Genomic DNA, 23,436 nt, shown 5'->3' on the forward strand with positions numbered 1-23,436 from the left:
GCTGCGTTTAAAAAAAGTTTGGACAAGTTCCTGGAGGAAAAGTCCATTAATCATTATTAAGTTAACATTAATCATCACTCCTCTAATGCTTACACAATTTCATCTGGTGTTCCCCAAGGTTCATCACTATCACCTATATTGTTCAATATTTATCTTTTACCTCTTTGTCACATTCTCTCCTCACTCGATCTACAATTTAAAATCTACGAAGATGACATACAATTCCTAGTTCCCTACAAAACATCTTGGTCTAATACTCTAAATATGGTTTCTCTTTACTTATCCACTATTAATTCCTGGCTCTCCCATAATCGCTTAAAACTGAATCCATCCAAGACTGAAATAGTTCATTTAACCTCTATCTCAGAGACTTCTATTGGTCCACCTTCACATTGGTCTATAAACGGAACATCTATCCCTATTACACAATACGCTACAAACCTAGGAGTCATCATAAACTCAGACCTATCCATGAAACAACATATTTCTTCCTTAACAAAAAAATCTTTCTACAAATTACAACTCTTAAAACGTCTCCGTCCTCTTCTCTTTTATCAGGATTTTCGAACTATTCTACAATCTCTAATCTTCTCTGGTCTAGACTACTGCAACGCTCTTTATTTAGGACTTTCCGATTCTATAATTCATCCTTTGCAAATCGTTCAAAACAGCGCTGCTCGTATTCTGTCAGGTACTCCCATTCGAAAACATATTACACCCATTCTTCAATCCTTACATTGGTTACCAATAAAATATAGAATAAAATACAAAGTTCTTACCATTATTCACAGCCTACTACATAACTCATCTTCCACATGGCTTTGCTCATTACTCTGCATTTATAAACCCACCCGTCATTTAAGATCACTAACTCATAAACCTATTAGACATCCCCTCTCCACGACAGGCCAGACTTGATATTACCAGAAGAAGAGCATTTTCTGTAGCAGGACCCACCATTTGGAACTCTATACCCAATTTACTTCGTTCAATATCCAATACCCAACAATTTAAGAAGACACTAAAAACATATTTATTTCAATTAGCATTTAATATCCATCCACAACACACTACTTCAAATAATCAACACTCAGTAACCTAACAATCTCTTCCACATCCTCAACATCGCTCATGTTTCCACCTTATGCCTTCCCTCCTCCCCATTCATTTTTTCCTACCTTTTCCCTCCCATAAAACATGTTTTATGGCCCAGCTCCACTTTTTACTTTATTTAATTAGATTTTTTGTTACCATGAGGTATATACCAGTTATTGTATGTTAATTTTATTTTATTTTTATCTTTAATTTTTAACTCTATTTATTTTATTTTCATTTTACAATGTAAACCGTTTTGACAAAAAAACCTTGTTTTGAAAAACGGTATATAAATACTTTTAAATAAATAAATAAATAAATAAATAAATAAGGTAGAGTTGCACAGCTTATTCTTGGGATAAGCAGCTTGGAATCTATCTACCCCTTGGGATCCTACCAGGTACTTGTGAGCTGGATTGCCCATTGTTGGAAACAGTATACTGGACTTGATGGACCTTTGGTCTGATCCAGTATGGCAAGACTTATGTTTTTATGTTTATAAATGAGATCTAATTATGATCAATATAAGAGGATATATTCACTGTTTAGCCGGTTATCCTGAGACATTGGTATCAAAATCAAAGATTTTTTTTAAGGGTTGGTGGGACTTAATGACTAAAAGCTTCATATGAAAATACCACAGGCAAACTTAATCAGTTTTAAGTCACGTAACATAATCATAATTCCAATTTCCGGTGGCAGCTCAAAGGTAGATTTTGTGGCAAGAGAGTTTCTGAAATTCAGAGGCAAAGTTTCTGAAATTCTGCAGCAATTATGTGGCACATTTGCAAAAATTTACATTTATTTGTAGACACTTCTTGTGTATCCAGTTATTGGGTCATTTTTGTTTGGGGGGGGAAGTGATCTTACTGATTTATGCTAGGAAGAAAGGAGGGGAAGGGATCTGAGAGATGGGGAGAAAGAGGGCCTCTCTCCTTCCTTCATATCTTCACTCATTCTCTTCATCCCCCACATCCTCTCATTTGCCCTAAGCCCCTTATTCACTCTTTCCCCGCCCATTATCTCCTCAGACACTTTTCTGCCCTTCCCCTTCCCATCCTGCTTACTGGGAGGAGGTGGACAACAGCAGGGTGGCCGTGTCCTCTTTTTCTGCCCAGGGTTGGTGGTGTGATTTAAACCGCACAGATACTGCAGTGCTGGAAGATTCAGAGGATGATACTCGAGGCCCAGCAGTAGAGGAAGACGCAGCCTGAGGCACCACTGTTCTCCATCTTTTCCAAGCATGTCGAAATTGACAAGGAGTGGAGAGGATCAGAGAGTGGAGAGAAAGACGCTCTTTTTCACTGCTCATACTCTGGCCCTGGTCTCCTGTGGCAATTCCGCAGAGAACGGCAAATTCTTTGGGAAGGGCTGGATTTCACAGCCATTCCCATGGCCCTGACTTTGCAAGAGACCTGAGTCCCTGAACACTACATGGATGCCCTATTTTCTACATTGTTAATGTTGACCTGTAGGTGTCCAAATTGCATGGTAATCCTTTTATTAGAAGGAATGCAATTAATGGTAGATGAAATGGTTTTGTTAAATAAGGTTAACACCACACATTAAGGACTATAATCAACTACCTGTATTGGTGCAAACTCCACGGTTACATTTTACCTACAGGGTTGGTTCCACTAATTTTCAAATCAAAAACTATGTGAGAGGTTTTGCTTAGATTGTCGCCCCTAGAGCATATACTGCAGAAATTTGGATCTACTTTTTCTAAGCCAAATTATGTTTCAAAAATTCACAACTATGCAAATTGTTGCCTTCCCAACCTAACCTTGCATGTAGAAATGGGTCTACACATACTTTTACCTGCACAGAAGGTGGGTAATTTTCAAAAAGCTCATTTCTGTGCATATGAAATAGCTTTGAAAATTGCTCTCTAAGCAATTCCCCATGGCATAAAACCTAAGTATATTGTTTATAAATGTGACTGAAATAGAGGGTGAAGAGAGGTAAACAGGTACCTCTTTGGTATAATAGAATTAATTAATTATTAACGGTAATTTTTATGTCACTTTTTTAAAATTCTTAACACACATGTTATGTCATCCATTTGCTTAATTTTTTGGCTGTGGTTCAATGGAGTCTATATGGTAACGTTAGTACTGTATTGACCTGCACTGATTTGAATTGATCTGTACCATTAACTGTTGTATTTTAGTTTCTATGAAAACTAAAAATTATAAATAAAACAGAGCCAATACATCTGACTGGAGATAGAAAGGAAAACTTCCTCCTTCGCAAAGTCAAAACCCTTCAATGTCTCTTTATAGCATCATGGTTATGGCATTTATCTGAATTTACTTAAAATGTTTATATACCGCTCAAAAAGCCAAGGCTATCATGGCAGTTTACATTAATAAACATATATAACTGAAAATATATATTACAAATATTGCATAGGCATCATTATCTTTATTCTGCAAATCAATCCCCTTGCCCACAATCCGGAGACAAAAAAGCCTGTACATTCTATACCCCTGCTGATTTAGAAACCTGAACCTGAGTTTCCTATGCTATAGTCAAGGAAAAGGGCCCATTTATTACACATTTAGCATTTCTAGTTAATCTGTTTCCTCTGAAATTTGTTCTATATAAACTTAAAACTTTTACCAAGTTTAGATCATTTACACTTACGCTGGTCCATAGTTGCAAACAACAATTGCCCAATTTTTTGAATCTGGATAACCTTCAATATTAGAACACTGCCGAGCAGCACAGCCAACTTTATAACTATCAGCCCATACAACCTACAATAAAAATGTAACAAAAAATGAATGAGTTTATATTCTGAAGCTTAAATCTCTCTTTATAATAAACCATACCAGAGCTGATAATATAGCTTTTTTCTGCATGGATTCTCACTAATTTAACTGTAATGATTTAGTGGTATTCATATTTAGAAGCGGTGCACAGAACTATGAAGCAAGTTTTTTTCCTCTTTAAGAATGTGTATGAAAATAAAGATGGATTCTCAAATGGAACTACATTTCCCAGAATCCCTGGTTCTCTGAATTCTGGCAAGGTCTGAGTAGAGGATCTGAGACCTAATGACTCAGCCAGAATTTTACACTAATAGGCTAGCAGGTGCTATAAAATGAAGGAGAGAGTCATGCAAAGACAGAATTAGAGGGGAAAGATATGGGGGACAGAAGAACAGCCAGCTCACGTAATCCTGACATGGCAGAGGAGACGAAGAGACTGGCTAGGCAGCTGAGCCCTAAAGTGTGATGCTAGAATGTTTAAGAGGAATTCTGGCTGTTCTGATTACTAACAGGCCGATTCAGAAAAATGCGCGGGAGAGCACCCGCTCTCCTGGCGCACGCACAGACCACTCTCCTGGGCACGCGATTCAGGAGAGTGGCCTATGCAAATTAGGGCCCACGGTAAAAGGAGCGGCAGATGTCAGCAGGTTTGACAGCCGATGCTCAATTTTGCCGGCGTCTATTCTCAAACCTGCTGACAGCCACGGGTTCGGAAAACAGACACAGGCATAACTGAGCGTCCGTCTTGCGACCCGCGGGCCGATTTTTAATTTTATTTTTTTTTTTACTTTTGTGGCCTCCAACTTAATATCGCCATGATATTAAGTCGGAGGGTGCACAGAAAAGCACTTTTTACTGCTTTTCTGTGCACATCCCCGGCACCGGCAGAAATTAACGCCAGCCTTTGGGCAGGCGTTAATTTCTGAAAGTAAAATGTGCGGCTTGGCTACACATTTTACTTACTGAATCGCGCGGGAATACCTAATAGGGCCATCAACATGCATTTGCATGTTGCGGGCGCTATTAGTTTCGGGGGGGGTTGGACGCGCATTTTCGACACGCTATTACCCCTTCTGAATAGGGGGTAAAGCTAGCGCGTTGAAAACGCACATCCAAATCGGGTTAACAGTGCGCCGGAGTGCACTGCTTTTCTGTGCACCCTCCGACTTAATATCATGGCGATATTAAGTCGGAGGTCCCGAAAGTTTAAAAAAGTAAAAAAAAAAAAATTGAAATAGGCCCGCGGCTCAAAAACCGGACGCTCAATTTTGCCGGTGTCCGGTTTCTGAACCCGTGGCTGTCAGTGGGATCAAGAACAGACGCCGGCAAAATTGAGCGTCAGCTGTCAAACCCGCTGACAGCCACCGCTCCTGTCCGAAAAGAGGCGCTAGTGTCCCTAGCGCCTCTTTTTACCGCCAGGCCTAATTTAAATAAATGTATTTACTATATCGCGCACACAGGAGAATGTCCTGTGCGCACGCCGGGAGAGCGGACGATTTTTACTGATTCGGCCTGAAAGTAAAGTTCTGAGTCTTGCTTTAGTGTGTGCCTGCTTGGCACCTCCCCCTCCCCTCTGCAAAGTTTCCTCAGTCCATGATAAAGCAAAGTAGGTAGTAGCAAATCTGTCAGGGGAGGTGGGAGAGTCAGCACAGCTAATTCATCTGCTATCTACTGTAAACACCGTTTACGGTAAGCAAACTTGCTCTTTTCACGCAGATAAGCAGGATGAATTAGCCATGCTGTCTGGGAGTCCCCAGCTAGCAACTTGAGAGTTACCTTTTGTTAAATCTTCTATGTTTTGTACGCTCAAGATGCAAATAAATACTGCGGACAGTCCTTGGTGATATTGTTGAATCAGGAGGTGCCCGCATTTAGTATTTGTCTGCCCATGGAGGAATCTGCTGTTGCGAGTTTGTCCAAACAGTAATGAGTAGTGAAGGTATGAAGTGAGGACCAGGTTGCAGCTTTGCAAATGTCCAATATGGGTACGTCACGTAGGTGGGCTATGGAAGCAGTCACAGCTCGCACTGTGACTCAGTGCGAGCTGTGCGCTTTAGGAGAAGAAAAAGTCAAGGATTCTGAACATCTTTGGTAGCAAAACTGAATGCAGTTTGTGATCCAGGATGACAGAGTTATTTTTGAAACTAGTAATCCTGGTGCATTTGGGTTAAATGAGAGGAAGAGAGTTGCGATGCTCTAGTATTGGAAGCAGTGCGTTGTTTATAGTATGCCAGCGCTCGCTTGTAGTCTAGTGTATGAAGTCTACGTTGAGCCTCATTGGTAAAAGGCCGTGGATGATAAGTTGGCAGAGTTATTGACTGATTTAGGTGGAAAGAAGAAACGATCTTTGGTGGGAAGTTTGGATGAGGTCGTAACGTGACCTTATTATGGTAGAATACTAGATACGGAGAGTAGTGGACTAGAGCTTGAAGGTCGCTAATCCGTCTTGCCGAAGTAAGCGCTACTAGAAAAAGTACTTTCCATGCCAAGTATCTTCCTGGCTGGGATGGCAGGTATCGAGCGGTTCAAAAGGGGGTAGCATGAGTTGTTCTAGAACAATGTTTAAATCCCACGGTACAGGTGGTTTACGTACTGGTGGGCGCAGATGTAATACTCCCTTCATGAATCTGGAAATGAGAGGGTGAGTAGATATTGGCGCATCATTGTGTAAAGAATGATAAACTGATATAGCACTGAGGTGTACTCTGAGTGAAGCTGTAGCTAGCCCTCTTTGGTAAAGTCTATGAAGATAAGTTAGTAATTTATCTGCAGGGCAGGTGAATGGGTCCATATTAGTGTCCGAACACCAAGAGGCATAGTTCAACCTAGTGGAAGGTTTCCTGGAGAAAATTAGGATATCTTCCAGGTGAGGCGAAAGGTTTAGGTTTTGAAATCGGTTTTGAAATCGCCACGCTGTGAGGTTCAGAGAGGAGTGAAGTGATGTAGAAGGGATCCCCTGTCTTGTGTTAGGAGGCGAGGGCTCTTTCCCAGTGGAATTGGCGTGTCCACTGATAGATGAATGAGGTATGCATACCATGGTTGCCTGGGCCATGCTGGAGCTATTAGAATGAGATCTGCATTGTCCCTGATGCATTTCTGCACTGTGCAAGAAATCAGTGGTATTGGAGGAAAAGTCTACAGCAGGCCCTCTGACCAGTCCATGAGAAACGCATCTTGCGTTAGTCTCCGGGCTCTTGGATATATCGAGCAGGTCTGAACCTTGCAGTTGCATTCTGTAGCGAACAGGTCGACGCGTGGCCAGCCCCAAGTTTGGAAGAGTTCCAGTGCTACTTTCTGCTGAAGCTCCCATTCGTGGGGATGAAAAGTTCTGCTTAGCTTGTCTGCTTTGGTGTTGTCCATGCCAGGCAGGTATGTAGCCTGAAGGGCAATGGAGTTGTTGGTTGCCCACTCCAAGATGGACACTGCTTCCCTGCATAGGGTCCAGGAACCGGCCCCTCCTTCCTTATTTATATAGATCATTGCTTCTTGATTGTCCGTGTGGATCATTACTGTTTTTCCTTTTAATGTGAGTTGGAAGGCTCGGAGAGCTTTTCGGATTGCCCGTAGTTCCAGTAGATTTATTTGCTGTGTACTCTCCCAGGTGGACCAGAGGCCTTGAGTTTTAAGGCGGGTTAGGTGAGCTCCCCAGCCCTTTGTTGAGGCATCCGTGGTGAGTATGATATGATGAACCGGGGGCCGTAGTGGAGCTCCCTCTCTGAGGGCTGTTGATGTCAGCCACCAGTCCAAATCCTGCTTCATACTGGTGTAATGGAGACGGGGCAGAGAGGTGGTCTGAGAATTGTTTCCACTGAGTCTTCAAGCCCCACTAAGACGTCTCATGTGTAGTCGTGTGTGGGGAACCACATAGATAGATGCCTTCATATGCCCGAGAAGTGTCAGTATTTGACGAGCCGGAGCTGTTGCCGAGTGTCTTAGGGTGTAAGCAAGAGCTTTCAGTACTATCACCCTTGGTTTGTGAAGGAAAGCCTTGTCCCTTAAAGTGTCGATGTGGGCTCCAATGAATTGCAACGCTTGCATGGGATGCAGATTTGACTTTTTGTAATTGATTAGCAGTCCCAATCCATCCAAACATTGAATGGTTGTGAGGAGATTGGTCTGTAGAATAGAGGGGCTGGGTGCTACTAGAAGCCAGTCATCCAGATAGGGAAATATTTGGATACCCTGGCGACATACGTGAGCCACCGCTATCACTAGGTATTTCGTGAATACTCTGGGAGCTGAGGAGAGGCCAAATTGAAAATGACGATCCATCATCGTGAAGCAAAGGTACCGCCAGGAGACCCTGTGCATCGGTATGTGGAAATATGCATCCTTGAGATCTATGGAACACATCCAGTCTCTGGGTTGGATGGATTTGAGTGACAATAAATTGTAAAAATCACTCCTTGCTTTTTTTGAATCGACGAAATCACCAATGGACAATGGATTTGAGTGACGTCATCTTAAATTTCTCCGTCGTAAGGTGCTTATTGAGCGCCCTGAGATCTAGGATAGGACAAAACCCTCCTGATTTCTTTGGAATGAGGAAGTATTGGGAATAAAACCCCGTGTGATGGTATGATACAGGTAGTTCGTGTATGCAGTGCTGCTGCAGGAGGCGGTTGATCTCCAGGCACATCTGTTGGGAATGTATGTTTTGCTCCCTTCTGTATACTACATGTGGTGTAATAGGAAGAGTTTGCAAGTTTAAGGAGTAACCTTCCTTTATTATCTTCAATACCCAGAGGTCGGTTGTGATGGCATTCCATGCAGGTAAGAATTGAATCAGCCTGCCCCCGACTGGAAATGGTAGCGGTGGTGTGGGATGTCCTAAAAACCTTGAGGTTTAAGTGGGTTTTGGTCCTGAGGAGTCCTAGGTTGTTTTGGAGTCCTCTGACATTGTCTAGCTACCTGAGGTTGGGAAGTCTGAGGGCATGAAGTGGAATAGTAAGTAAGCCTGGAAGGTGGATAAGGCCTAAAGGGGCAACGTTGATACTGCGGTTTTCGGTAACCTGAATAGTAACTTCCAGAGTAAGAAAACAGCGATGGAGCAGTCAGCGACTGGACCGCCAATTTCTGTTCTTTTAACTGTGCTACAGTTTCTCTGAACTGGTCACCAAATAAGTCGTCCGTAATCAAGGGAGATTTGCCAATTTCTCCTGGACATCTCTTATAGTGCTGGCTCTCAGCCATGCCATTCTCCTAGCTGCGATGGCATTTGCAGTAGACTTCATGGACGTTTCAAATCTCTCATATATCATACGGATTAGATTCCGCAATCCTTCTTCCATGTGATGGAATTCGTCAAGTAGGTGCTGATCAGGAGATCCCTCCTGCAGCTTAGGTTTTAAGGCTTGTAAGCATTCGAATAAATATTGCGTGATTGCAAACTGGTGTTGTATCTTGGCGTTGAGCATACCTGATTGATATGCTCGCTTTCCAAAATCGTTCATGTATTTATAATCACGACCAGGAGGGGTATTTGAATGAAATCTGGATTTGTGGGCTTTCTGATTCTACTACTACTGATACGTGAGGCAACTGTACGTGGGAATAATATGAAGATCGTCGCATCCTATTATTTTAATTCTGATTTTCTGGAAGTTGAGAGGCCAGTAAGAGGCGTCTCCCAGGCCCTTTTCATTAACATATCCAGAACCTCATGGGATGGAAGTGCAACCGGTTCTGCTGGAGTTTCAAATACCTTTAGCAGACCAAGAACATCCACGCTTGGATCTGGTAGTTTCCTGGTCTCAATATTGAGAGTTTGTCCTATCTTCAAGGAATTTTGAATAGGTCAAGTCCTCGGGAGGCGAGACTGTTTCTGGTTGGTCCTCTAGAGGGTCCGAAGGATACCCTGTGGAAGAGCCATGAGAAGATGTTAACGGTGATATGTCCTGTGGAGGAGAAGGTGATGTCGGAGCAGGGCCAGGGATGGGGCTTCCTGAAGGCGACAGTGGGGACTCTGTTGGTGGTTCTGGTTGCCCTTGATTTGCAACTGTTGACAAAAACTGGGCTAAAATTAAGGATGTCTGTGACATCTCCTGGGATGCTAAAGCCTCTTGAGGCTGTCTAATCTGTGGTGCATCTTTTGGTGGAGCTTGTGGTTGTTTAATAGACCTTTCACTTCCTGAAGACGACTTGAGAGGTCTTTTAAGCAAGGATTCTTCATGTTCAGATGGAAGAGATGGGGAGGATGGAGCAGGAGGAAATGAAAGAGGGCCCTCATCCACAATGAGAAGGGGAGATGGTTTCCTTCATTTTTTATGGCTAGAGAAATGCTTCTTAGGCTGTTTCTGACCTTTTTGCGTCGATGGAGTCGGGCACAGTGGCTTATGATGAATTGACTACGAAGTGCGTCGAAGCTGAATGGCCATGCTTCAATCCCAAAGCATGGCTTGGCTTGTTTGCGCCGGTGTGTTGATGTGTTGGTGCGCCGGTGCCGGTCGACACGGCTGCCTTCTTCGACGCAGTGGATGCATCACCCGCTCCGTGCGTTGGTGTCTAAGGAAACTTTTTGGCCGATGCAGTAGACACAGAATGGCACACAAAAGCAGCCCGAAGCCGAACAGACTCCTTCGACGCACGGGGAAGTCCTGGAGAGGATCTTGCAGACTCCTCCAAGGGGAGTAAGATCCTGACGCAGCCTGCCTTAACTCTTGAATTTTTGCTGCTTGTTGCCTCCGTGCTCTAGGGGACATCCGTCCACAATCAGCGCAAGGTTGTGTTGAGGCCCCAGACAGATATAGCAGGAGATGTGCCTGCCAGTAACTGACATGATCTTCCCGCAGCTACAAAATTTGAAGCCTGGATGAGGCATTTTAGTCAGAATTCGACGTAGTTTTCAAGTAGCAGTTAAGCCTAACTACTATTAGAGGTGTTAAAGCTAAAGCAAACTTCTTTCCTTAAAATAACTTTCTCTCACAGAAAAAAAGCTTGAGGAGACCGAGAGCTCCACGTGCTGTCAGGCTCGCTGAAAAAAAAAAGGCGGACTGAGGAGACTCTACAGAGGGGAGGGGGAGGTGCCAAGCAGACACACACTACAGCAAGACTCAGAACTTTACTTTGAGAGCTCCGCCACCTACAGGACAGAAGGACGTCCCAAACAGCATGGCTAATTCATCCTGCTTATCTACGTGAAAAACTGTAAAACATAGTTTAGCACTGTAAGGATTTAGAGTGCTAGTACCAGCAAAGATCTGGTATCCATACCTGAAGGAATTTAATCTAATGGAAATTAAACAGCTCTCTTTTCCTTGTTAATGAAGAACTCTGTATCTAAATACAAAGAATTTAGATAAAGTGTGTTTAAATCAGTATACCTGTTACTAATTGTGGGCCTGATTTACTAAGGCCTTTCTCCCATTCTATATCTATGGGAAAAATGCTTTGTAAATGAGGCCCTGTGTGATTAAGCTAAGAGAATCAGGCTCAGGGTGTCTTAAATGTTGGAAGTGGTTCCCATCAGAGGTTTATATTTCAAGAAATGTGCAGCCTTAACTGTTACGGGCCGAAGGCTTGGGGGCCTTCAGATTCTGTTACGAGCGGTCGCCGCTAGAGCAGGTGGAGTGAGCCCTTGGGCCACGGCAAGACTCAGGGAGGAGCCCCAAGCCACACCGTGGGAGGTGAGCCGATGCAAGCATGGAGAGCAAGGCAGGTACTGAAGCAGGAATAAGGAACAGAGTCTGACCCTCAGCCGGACCTGCACACCCATGGCATCCAACAAAGCAATGTTGATTGATGAACGGTCCTCCGACTGTGCCAAGCCCTTTCGGACCTGCCGCTGGGTAACGGCATAGGGCAGCAGGCCGGACAGAGGACGAGGGCAGACAGAGTTCCTTAGAACACTGAAGACATCATAGACGAGGGCTGAAGCAAGACATCATAGACGAGGGCTGGTAAGGAAGACATTGGCACTGTCTCTCAGGGCGCCCTACACAGCCAGCACGGCTGGACTGGCACGGACCACCTTGTCCTACAGTCACAGGAGCGGGACGAGTATAGGGAAGAGGAAGCGGTGGGTTGCTGCACTCCTGGCAGCCTAAAGCAGGTTTGCTGCACTCCTGGCAGCCTAAAGCAGGTAGGAACATCAGGAGCTGGAACAGGAACTGGATCAGGAACAAACATCAGGAACATCCGGAACAAATATCAAGGCAACAGGCAGAGACAGGACAGGGAGCCGTCAAGACAAGCGAAGACCACGGAGGACCTGGATCGAGGAAGCGGCACAGACGACTGTGAGACTCAATCTAAAGGTAAACAGGAACTGAAGTGAAAGTCCTTTTATACTGCTGTATGCAGGCAACTCCCTGGGAGGAGTTCACCTGGACCGCCCCTCGCTGGCCCTATAACTGAAGTGGAGAGCCGCGGGCCGGCCCCTAAGGAGAAGGGCGTGGCCGGAACCAGAAGTCCAAGCAAGCCACATGCAGGCCTCAAGAACAGCTAGACCTCCCAGGCCCTGGAGCAAATCCTGGATCGTACGCAGGTGAGGCCCTGGCTTCGGAGCGGCCTCCAGAGGAGAAGGTAAGATGCCTCCTGTGGTGCAGCAACAGGAGGGATAGCAACATTAACCTGGGTTTAAATGGGACTAGCTTGAGAAGTGCTGTAATGTATTGTTGCTTTAAAGTATAGCCTTGAGTGGAAGATTGGTAAAAAGCTGGAGAGAAGTTCTGTGCCCCTCTTATGATGTTTACTGCATGAAGAATTATATGAATAAAGTGTTAATAAGCTGTATGACTGAGTCTTATGTGTTGCGACCCCAGTCGCTTACGCAGCGACCAGGGCCCTTACCTTCCCCGCGGGTCTCCTCCCTGCGCCGCGAGCCGCGCGATTCCGGGCCGGCCTGGCCGCATGGCAGCGGCGTCCTCCTCGTGGGGACGCCGGCAAGCCCGAGGATAGCTCCGCCCCCTGCAGGGGAACGCGCGCGCGAGGGCTGTCCTTTTGAGCTCCCAGCACCCGGATGTGCTGATCCGCCCTCCTTCTGACGTCAGCCCCGGAGGGGGATTTAAACCCGCTGCTTTCTTCTTTGCTTTGCCTTGCAACGTGGTCACTCCTTGGAGAGAGTTAGTTGCTGCAATCCTGCGTTTCTTGATCCTGGTTTGTCTCACGATTCTGCCTGCCTGCTGCCTGTCTTGATCCTGGTTTGTCTCACGATTCTGCCTGCCTGCTGCCTGTCTTGATCCTGGTTTGTCTCACGATTCTACCTGCCTGCTGCCTGTCTTGATCCTGGTTTTGCTTCACGTCTCTGCCTGCTCGCTGCCTGCCCCGACTCCGGTTCGCTTCTCGGATCCACTGCTTGCCGCATACCCAGACTCCGGTACGCCTCCTCGTTCCTGTCTTCAGCTGCCAGTCCAGATCTCAGTCCGCCTTCGGTTTCCTTTCACGCCTGTGACTCTCCTAAGTCCCAGCGGTCCGGGTCCCTACAGGCTCCTCCTGGGGGGACCTCGGACTTCCAGGGCGAAGCCACCTAAGTCCTAGCGACCCGGGCCCTAACAGCTCCTCTGGTGGGGTCACGGGTTTCCAGGTGAAGATCCATCCCTCACTGAGTGTGTCTGCCTTCCGACCGTCCCGTCTTGCCGGTCGGCCCAAGGATCCACACCCGGAGCACAACATTATGTTTCAAGTTCTATATATGGGAAGCTATTGACTGTTAGAATCTGAGTTACTAGAGACATAAGAAATTGCCATACTGGGTCAGACCAAGGGTCCATCAAGCCCAGCATCCTGTTTCCAACAGAGGCCAATCCAGGCTACAACTACCTGGCAAGTATCAAAATACGAAGAAGATCCCATGCTACTGATGCCAGTAATAGCAGTGGCTGTTGTCTAAGACAACTTGATTAATAGCAGGTAATGGACTTCTCCAAGAACTTATCCAAACATTTTTTTTAAACCATCTACATTAACTGCACTAACCACATCCTCTGGCAACAAATTCCAGAGCTTAATTGCGCGTTGACTGAAAAAGAATTTTCTCAGATTAGTTTTAAATGTGCTACTTGCTAACTTCATGGAATGCCCCCTAGTTCTTCTTTTTTTTTATTTTTTTAAATTTCAACAATGTTTACATTTATTACAATGTCTCCAGAAAAATACAGAGATAAGGAAAAAGAAAGAAAAAAAAATTCATCATAATTGACATTAATACATATTCAGGAAAAAGAATTTACTTTTTCCCCTCTGAATATCATAGGAAAAAGGAGGATCCAAGATGTTAAGAAGCAGATATTACAAGAAATATCCAAATAACATAGATTAGCATTAACATAAGCTCTCCCGTTACTATCTCTATATATTGCCTAACCTCCCCTGGAGACAAACTTAGGAGTGGGTGTCCAGATATTCCCGTAGATGCGATGGTTCTGTGAAAACATATTTTGTATTTTGGAAAACGAGTATACATTTGCAAGGGAACCGTAAATTAAACTTTGCCCCTCTAGTTACAACCTCATTTCTCATAAGAAGAAATTTTTTTCTTTTCTCCTGAGTTGTTTTTATAATATCAGGAAAGACCCGCACTTGCTGACCATGGAATTGTTGATTCGAATTTCGAAAAAATAGTCTAAGTACGGAATCTCTTTCTGATATATAAGTAAACGTCACCAATAAAGTTGCTCTTGATGTAATGGGGGTCTCTGAAGATTTTTCCCAATAGCTCTGTTAGGTTTAATGATGATATTTCCTCAATTGCTTGTATCCCTTTTTCCTTCTGATCAATAGGCGATGGTATATAAAATGCTTTTGAAATAGATGGCATATCAGTCTCTTGAAACCTCAGAATTTTTATAAAATAATTTTTGAGCATTTCTTTAGGTGGAATGATTCGAGACTTGGGAAAGTTCAGAAACCTCAAATTAGATCTCCTCATTGTATTTTCTATCACTTCCATTTTATTTGACAATAAAGTTTCAGACTTGATCAAGTTAACTTGAATTTCTTTATATCTTGCTCCATTTCTAAAATAGATGTCTCCATATGCATTGTCTTATTTTCAATACTTTGCACTTTATTAGCCTGTTCTTTTAACATTATGGAAATGGATTTAATAGATTTATCCATACCTAAAAGTAACTTCCACACCTCATGTAAAGTAATTTTTTCTGGCACAGTCATCATCATCTCTTTTGTATCTGGAATTATCACTCCTACCTCTAGGAGGTCTCCTTTGTCCGGTTCTGCTTTCCTTCCCTTCCGATCCTCAACTCCTCGGCCCTTGGAGCCCTGCTCTGGGCTCTCCGAGTCGATTAGTGTTACACTACCAACTCTCTGGGGCGACGGGATCACAGGGGTGGCTGGGACAGCTGGGCTCCCAGAATTTTCCTCCGTTCTCTTGGGAGGTCCTACCAGCGGACTAGGAGTTCTAGGTGCTCCAGGGCTGAGGGATGCTTCTTCGACCATTGCGGTCTGCGTCTGCTTCTCGAACACGCCAGCGGCCCCTCCCTCCGGTCTTTCAGTAGCGGGCCTCGCAAAAACCTCCTCAATCCGCGGTTGTCTATCTCTGGATGTTGGCGTTGAGGTAAGTGTCTCTCGTACTCGGGCCTTTCTTTTAGTATGCGGCATCGTAGATAAAGGTAATATAAATTTGAAAAAGAACATAGAAAGTCTCGAGAGAAATTTTTACCGCGGAGCAGGAGTATCTGCATGTGCTTATGCAGGCGCCATCTTGGACCACCACATTAAATTTCATCTGCCATTTGGATACCCAATCTTCCAGTCTTGCAAGGTCCTCCAGCAATTTATCAAAATCCGCTTGTGATTTAACTATTCTGAATAATTTTGTATCATCTGCAAATTTGATTACCTCACTCGTCATATTCCTTTCTGCCGGCAGATCTGGGGAGGAGAAGTAGCGGCACCGCGCGCGCGCGGCGCCGCTGCTTCTCCTCCCGCTCCTGCCGGCAGATCTCGGTGGGGGGGGGCGCGGGAGTGACACCCCCCCCCCCCGAGATCTGCCGGCAGATCTGGGGAGGAGAAGCAGCGGCACCGCGCGCGGCGCCGCTGCTTCTCCTCCCGCTCCTGCGGCCCCACCGCCATTTTTTTTTTCTGATCGACATCCTTGCCCGCACATGCGCAGTAGAGCTGCGCTCTACTGCGCATTTGCGGGCCGTCGGTCACAGGCCATTTATAAGGTAGATTGAAAAGCACTGTTCTAAGTATCACTAACCCAAAACTTACTAGATATTCCCTCCCCACGACAGGCTAGACTAGACATCACCAGAAAAAGGGCCTTCTCAGTAGCAGGCCCCTCTCTCTGGAATTCTTTACCTAATCCACTTCGTCTACTATCCAATCCTCAACAATTCAAAAAATCATTAAAAACATATCTATTTCAAATGGCATTCAATACTCCTACACAATCAAATCAACATCACCCCACAACCTAATATTTTTCCCGGCCTCCATAACTTTATTCCATCTCTCCTCTTATTTCAAACCCCCCCTTCCCCCACCCCTCCACCCTTCTTCACTACAATATGAACTTTGGCCCAGCTCCATTATTAGTTACTTTTTGTTAATATTTTATTTACCTTTTTAAAGGTATATACTAGTTTTTTGTATCTTATTACTATTTTTAAGTTTTATCTATTTTATTTTCTATTGTAAACCGTTTTGACAAGATACCTTGTTTTGAAAAACGGTATATACTTTTAAATAAATAAATAAATAAATAAGTACAGATCCCTGAGGCACACTCCACTGTTTACCTTTTTCCACTGAGAAAATTGGCCATTTAATCCTACTCTCTGTTTCCTGCCTTTTAACCAGTTTGTAATCCACGAAAGGATACTGCCTCCTATCCCATGACTTTTTAGTTTCCTTAGAATGGAGAAATTACTTATCTGATAATTTTGTTTTCCTTAGTGTAGACAGATGGACTCAGGACCAATGAGTATTGTGCTCGCCTGATAGCAGATGGGAGATGGAGTCAGATTTCAAAGCTGACATCAGCCTACATATACCCGTGCAACATGCTTAGCTCTTCAGTATTCTCCTCGAAAAGCCAGTGTGGATATATGTTGCTTGATACTTGATTACACTGGAGTATACTTGATTAACTTCGAACAGGTTCAACTGATTATATATATATATAAACGTTTTGGCACTGGAGACCGCCGGTGCGCTGAAACAATAAACGCCGACACCTAGGTAACTGCGGGTGTCTTAACAAAAAGGTAGGCCGAGGCTTACCCGTACAGTCTCGAAATTGATAACCGAGGTTCTCTATTTCTGGAGCAGCCATGGGTGGAATGCTGAGTCCATCTGTCTACACTAAGGAAAACGAAATTATCAGGTAAGTAATGTCTCCATTTCCTAGCGTGTAGCCAGATGGACTCAGGACCAATGGGATGTCAAAAGCTACTCACCTACCAGGTGGGAGGCTGCCCGTGGCCCACATAGTGCTGTCCTTGCGAAGGCTGTATCCTCCCTGGCCTGGACATCCAGGCGGTAGAACCTGGAGAAGGTGTGTAGGGAGGACCATATCGCCACCCGAAAGATTTCGGCTGGCGAAAGCAGCCTGGTTTCAGCCCAGAAGACTGCCTGGGCCCTTGTAGAATGCGCCTTGACCTGTAGAGGTAGTGGGTTTCCCGCCTCTATGTAGGCAGCATTAATGACTTCTTTGATCCAGCGGGCTATGGTAACCCGCGATGCCGCTTCCCCCTGTTTCTTCCCGCTGTGAAGAATAAACAGGTTATCCGTCTTGCGCAAGGATTCCGATCTCTTGAGGTATCTGACTAGGATTCTGCCGAAGAGGCGTGAGTCTTCCGAATCTCTGTGTTCATCTGGTGACGGTAAGGATATGGTCCGGTTCAAATGGAACTGGGAAACCACTTTCGGAAGGAAGGATGGTACTGTTCGCAGCTGTATGGTGCCTGAGGTGAACACGAGGAACGGTTCTCGACAGGATAATGCTTGAAGTTTGGAAATGCACAGAGCTGAGCATACTGCGATCAAGAATGCCGTCTTTAAGGTCAAAAGGCGTAGAGACAGGCTGCTTGTTGGTCTGAAGGACTCCCCTGCTAGGAAGTCTAGTACTAGGTTGAGGTTACAAAGAGGTACCGGCCACTTTAGAGTTGTTTGACTCCTTTCAGGGTGAGTTGATAGTCTGATGCCGTCTGCGTTTGACCTGAAGCAGGCCAGTACAGCGACTTGAACCTTGAGGGAGTTGAGAGACAACCCCTTCTGCATGCCGTCCTGTAGGAATTCTAGGATCGTGGGAATCTTGGCTGTCCTTGGAAGGAGGGCGCAGTCTTCACACCAGGCCTCAAATACTCTCCAGATCCTTATATAAGACAGCGATGTGAAGAATTTGCATGCTCGGAGCAGGGTGTCAATCACTGCTTTTGAGCAGCCGTGCCTCTTTAGGTTAGTCCTCTCAAGGGCCATACCGAAGAGAGAATCGAGCCGGGCCTTCGTGGGAGATTGGTCCCTGCTGAAGAAAGTCCCTGTTTGGCAGTAGACGTAGCGGATTCCCCGCGAATAGTCTTCGCATATCCGCGTACCATGGTCTTCTTGGCCAATCCGGGGCGACTAGTAGGACTAGTCCCCTGTGGTGCTCTATCTTGTGAATAACCCTGCCCAGGAGTGGCCAGGGTGGGAAGGTATACAGGAGGTCTTCCTCTGGCCAGTTCTGGACGAGAGCGTCGATCCCTTGAGACTGTGGTTCTCGTCTGCAGCTGAAAAATCTGGGGACTTAGGCACTGCGGCAAGTTGCTGGGAGGTCCATGGCTGAGGAACCCCATCAATTCACTATCAGCTGGAAGGCTGTGTCCGCCAGCGACCATTCTCTCGGGTCTAGGCTCTCCCTGCTGAGATAATCCGCTGAGATGTTATCTTCTCCCGCGATGTGGGAGGCCGAAATCTCTTGCAGGTTTGTTTCTGCCCACTCCATAAGAGGGTCTATTTCCAGAGATACCTGCTGGCTCCTGGTTCCTCCCTGGCAGTTGATGTAGGCCACAGCTGTGGCGTTGTCCGACATGACTGACAGATTCACCTCAGAGTTTGTAGCTGAATCTCAGGCAGGATAGTCTGACCGCTCGAGACTGCTCGAGACCGCATGTTCCATCGCTTCTCCGGGCGTGGTCACATCTCTGGAGAGGATCAAAAAGGAACGTGCCACTAAGGCGCAGCAGGAGGTTATTTGTAGCATCATTGCTGAAACATCAAAAGACTGCTTAAGGATGGCTTCCAGCCTTCTGTCTTGGGCGTCCTTCAGTGCCACTCCTCCCTCCACAGGGATAGTGGTGCGTTTTGAGACACCACAGATCATAGCGTCCACTTTAGGGAAGCATAGAAGTTCCTTGGCCATGGGTTCCAGTGGGTATAGGGCTTCTAGTGCCCGTCCCCCTTTAAAACTGGCCTCTGGAGCATGCCATTCCAGGTCAATCAGTTCCTTGATGGGCTCCAACATGGGAAAATAGCATGAGGCTTTACGGAGGTACACCAACATGGGATTCTTTTTCGGTTCCGATGTGGGGTCCGAGTAGGGGAGACCCAGTGTCTTCATAGTTTGGGACACAATGGCTGGTAACTCGTCTTTGTGGAAGAATCGGAACATGGTCCAGTATGGCTCCATCCCTGGAGGGATTTCCCCTTCTTCCAGGGAGTCTGTTTCCTCCTCTGAGGTGTCTGGATCCCCATCCGGGATGATCTTGGTTAGAAGAGGCATGTCTCAGGAAGGACTTGTGCTTCCGGCGGAGTTTGAGGAAATCGTATAGCCGGAGCGAGTTGCGCCTGGACAAAGGTTTGCAGCCCTTTGAAAAATTCCACCCAGGAAAAGGTTTCTGGGTCCATGTTGATGCCAGGAGGGATTGTGGTGGTAGCCCCGGAGGAATTTTCCTGTGGGGGCGCCGAGTTGGACATAGTTAGGTCCAGGGTGCCATTGTTTTAGCGCTTATATAGCTTAAAAGACTCGTCCGTGTGAGAGATTTGTGCGTGGATGGTCTCAGTTGTGCGCGTGGAGGGCGCAGAAGTTATGCATGCAGGTGGGTTTTGTGCGCATGGCCCAGTTATGCGTGCGGCCTAGTTGTGCATGCCGCTGTGCGCCAACTAAGATGTGCACGCAGCTAAGCATGTATCCCTGCAGGCGCGCTCAAGTTAGGCACCTCAGGCCTCTGGCCTGCTCCATGTGTACTGACAGCGAGGAGGGAAGATGGTGCCGGCGACCCCCCCCCCCCCCCCCCCCGGAGGGTCTCCACGTGTGTGGACCCATGACTAGATCGGGGCCTAGCCAGAGGAAGGCTGCTCAACCCAATTTAAACCTCAATGGAGGAAGGTTGGTACGGCTGTTCGAGCCTTGGAGACCAGAGACGTAGATGAAAAGGTTTCTACCTTACCTGGTCTCAGCGCTGACCGGTTGCGTGCCGGATGGTTTCCAGCTGTGAGGGGAGAGGGAAATACCTTCACCACCGTGCTTGAATCTGCACCCGCTGCCTTTCAGTCACACTGAGGGCAACGTCCACGCCGGGAATCGGCCAGCGGACTAAGGTTCACCTCTGAGGGATATCGAATCGACCTCAAGAAAGTCTCGACTGGGGGAGGGACGGTTAGGTTTCACCACAGGAGAAGCGGGGCTCTCTTCTTAAAGGTAAATTTTCTTCTTTCTTGTAAAGTGTTACACTATTCTGTATTGGATAGTGTCCGCATTGCTATGGGAGACTGAGAAATACTGAAGAGCTAAGCATGCTGCACGGGTATATGTAGGCTGACGTCAACTTTGAAATCTGACTCCATCTCCCATCTGCTATCAGGAGAGCACAATACCCATTGGTTCTGAGTCCATCTGGCTACACGCTAGGAAAGCCTCTCATGAGGGACTTTGTCAAACGCCTTCTGAAAATCCAAATACACATCTACTGGCTCATCTTTATCCACATTTATTAACCCCTTCAAATAAATTAAGCAAATTTGTGAGGCAAGACTTGCCTTGCGTAAATCCTTGCTGACCATATTCCATTAAACCATCAATATATATATTTATTTATTTATTTTTATATACCATCATTTGGTTCAGCCATCATAACGGTTTACAAAGTCAAACAAAACAGATAAATTATACATAGTTACAAAACAGTAACAATGGGGGGGAAAATGGAAGGAAGGGGAAGATGGTGGGGTGAAAAAGGGAGGAAAAGGCAAAAAAGGGAAGTAACAGTAATAGTATTAATTTATCATAAAGGAGGGATTCTATCATTACTTCTTATAAGTTCCGAATTGTAATGAATATGGTTGATGCTAGTTGTAGATACTTTTTCTTTCGTGCCTGGGTTTGGTTGGTTGAGTTGATTGTAGATGGATTGTTGATATAGATCATTAATGTAGACTGTATGAAAAAGGAAAGTTTTTAGATCTTTCTTGAACTTTTTGATATTGGATTGAGTTCTCAAATAAAGTGGTAGAGAGTTCCATTTTTTTGGACAAACAATGGAGAAAGCTCTATTTCTAGTGGATGATAGTCGAGCATCTTTGATGGGAGGAATATTTAGACAAGAAGTGTTATTAGATCGAAGATTTTTTTTTGTAATTTGTGGAGTGACTTTTAAACCAGTATGTTTATGGTGATCAGCATTCACTAATTTGTGAATGATGGTCAGGATCTTATAATCAATTCGAGATTTAATAGGAAGCCAGTGAAGCGACACTAGTTTTGGGGTGATATGATCATATTTTTTTGTTCCAGCTAAAATTCTAGCTGCTGCATTCTGAAGAATCTGCAGAGGTTTGATGCTAATGAATGGAAGACCAATCAGAAGGGAATTACAATAGTCTATTGTTGAGAAAATTAAGAGTTGTAAGACAGTTCTGAAATCCAATGAATTTAGGAAAGGTTTTAAACGTTTGAGAACTAGGAGCTTGTGATATCCTTCTTTGATTTTAGTAGTTATGTGCATATTGTAGGAAAGGTTTTTATCCATGATAACTCCAAGGTTTCTGGTGCGATTGACAGGGGATATAAAATTGATTTGATTGTTAGCAATGAATTGAGGTGGTGGAATTAAGTTGGATTTTTTGTTCATGATAATTATTTCTGTTTTATCAATATTGATTATTAGTTTTAAATTTGATAGGAGCTGTTTTATTGAGTCAAGTATCATGGCGGTATCTTTGTATGTTTCATCAATGGAGTTTTTTATGGGAATAAGAAGTTGTATATCATCTGCATAGAGGTAGTATGTTATTTGTAGATCATCTAGTAGTTGGCAGATTGGTAAAAGATAAATATTAAATAGAGTGGCAGACAATGCAGATCCTTGTGGAACTCCAGTTTTGAGGTCAATTTTCTTAGATAGGTTATTATTGAAAGAAACTTGATAGCTTCTGTTGGTAAGAAATGATGTGAACCATTGTAGAGTTTTTTCAGCAAGACCAATTTCTGACAGTCGATCTAGAAGTATTTGATGATTTATTGTATCGAATGCTGCAGAGAGGTCAAGTAGTACAAGTAAGTATTGTTTTCCATTATTGAAGCATCTTAGAATAGTATCATTTAAAGAAAGAAAGAAAGTCTCAGTATTGAGATTTTTTCTAAAACCATATTGGTATGGAGATAAGATATTGTTTGATTCAAGGTATTCATCAAGTTGTGAATGAACAACTTTTTCGATTATTTTGGCTATGAAGGGTAGGTTTGAAATTGGACGATAATTTGATAGGTCATTTGGGTCAAGATTGTTCTTTTTTAGAATAGGTTTTATTATAGCTGATTTAAGACAATTTGGATAGGTACCTTCAGTAAGAGATAGGTTGATAATCTTTGTAATACACAGAAGAGAGCAGCTCTGACCGACGTGCCGCGCATGTGCGGACCAGAGAGCTGTGACCGACGTGCTGCGAATGCGCAGAAGACGTAGTATATAAATGTGTACTGTAGACATCAACTCTAATTTTCTTCTTTGGCTCTTCCATTACACTGTTCTAAACAAACATCTTGCCTGTTTTAACGGGCTCAACAGCTTGTGTCTCTTTATATATGTGATTTTGATCTTTAGAATAGTTTCCACAATTTTTCCCAGCACTGAAGTCAGGCTCACTGGTCTATAGTTTCCTGGATCGCCCCTGGAACCCATTTTAAATAGTGTGGTTACATTGGCCACCCTCCAGTCTTCAGGTACAATGGATGATATTAATGATAGGTTACAAATTTTAACTAATGGATCTGAAATTTCGAGTTTCTTCAGAACCTGGGATGCAAACCATCCAGTCCAAGTGATTTGCTATTCTTTAGTTTGTCAATCTGGCCTACTACATCTTCTGGGAAAATAGAAGATGATCTAATTAAAGGAAAAACTCAATTGGAAAGATGGTGCGACTAGGCAGATAGGATATATAGCCTTCTTAATAATGATTCTAGTCAGAAACCCACCTATATGAAAGCCTGGGAAAGCGACTTAAGGAAATAATTAGAGGATGAAACATGGGATTTAATTTTTCTTAACACAAAAAGAAATGACTACTGCTGGAGGGGCTGTGGAAGTAAGGGTTCATTTTTTCATATGTGGTGGGAGTGCCCTGAGATAGCAAAATTTAGGGGGACAGTTCTACAGATAATACAGCAAATTTTGAACGT

At 44.6% G+C, this 23,436-nt stretch overlaps 1 protein-coding gene across 1 annotated transcript in view; it reads right to left on the reverse strand.

Annotated features, from left to right (window-relative positions):
* LOC115089443 (GLIPR1-like protein 1) overlaps nt 1-23,436 on the reverse strand; it is an 81,733-nt gene that overhangs the window by 43,460 nt on the left and 14,837 nt on the right. The window contains exon 3 of the mRNA XM_029597533.1: nt 3,745-3,857. Within this exon, the coding sequence (XP_029453393.1) occupies nt 3,745-3,857 (113 nt within the window). The remainder of the gene's footprint in view (nt 1-3,744; nt 3,858-23,436) is intronic.

This window comes from Rhinatrema bivittatum, chromosome 4 (genome assembly GCF_901001135.1).
Source record: "Rhinatrema bivittatum chromosome 4, aRhiBiv1.1, whole genome shotgun sequence".
In the NCBI taxonomy this organism is placed as follows: domain Eukaryota; kingdom Metazoa; phylum Chordata; class Amphibia; order Gymnophiona; family Rhinatrematidae; genus Rhinatrema; species Rhinatrema bivittatum.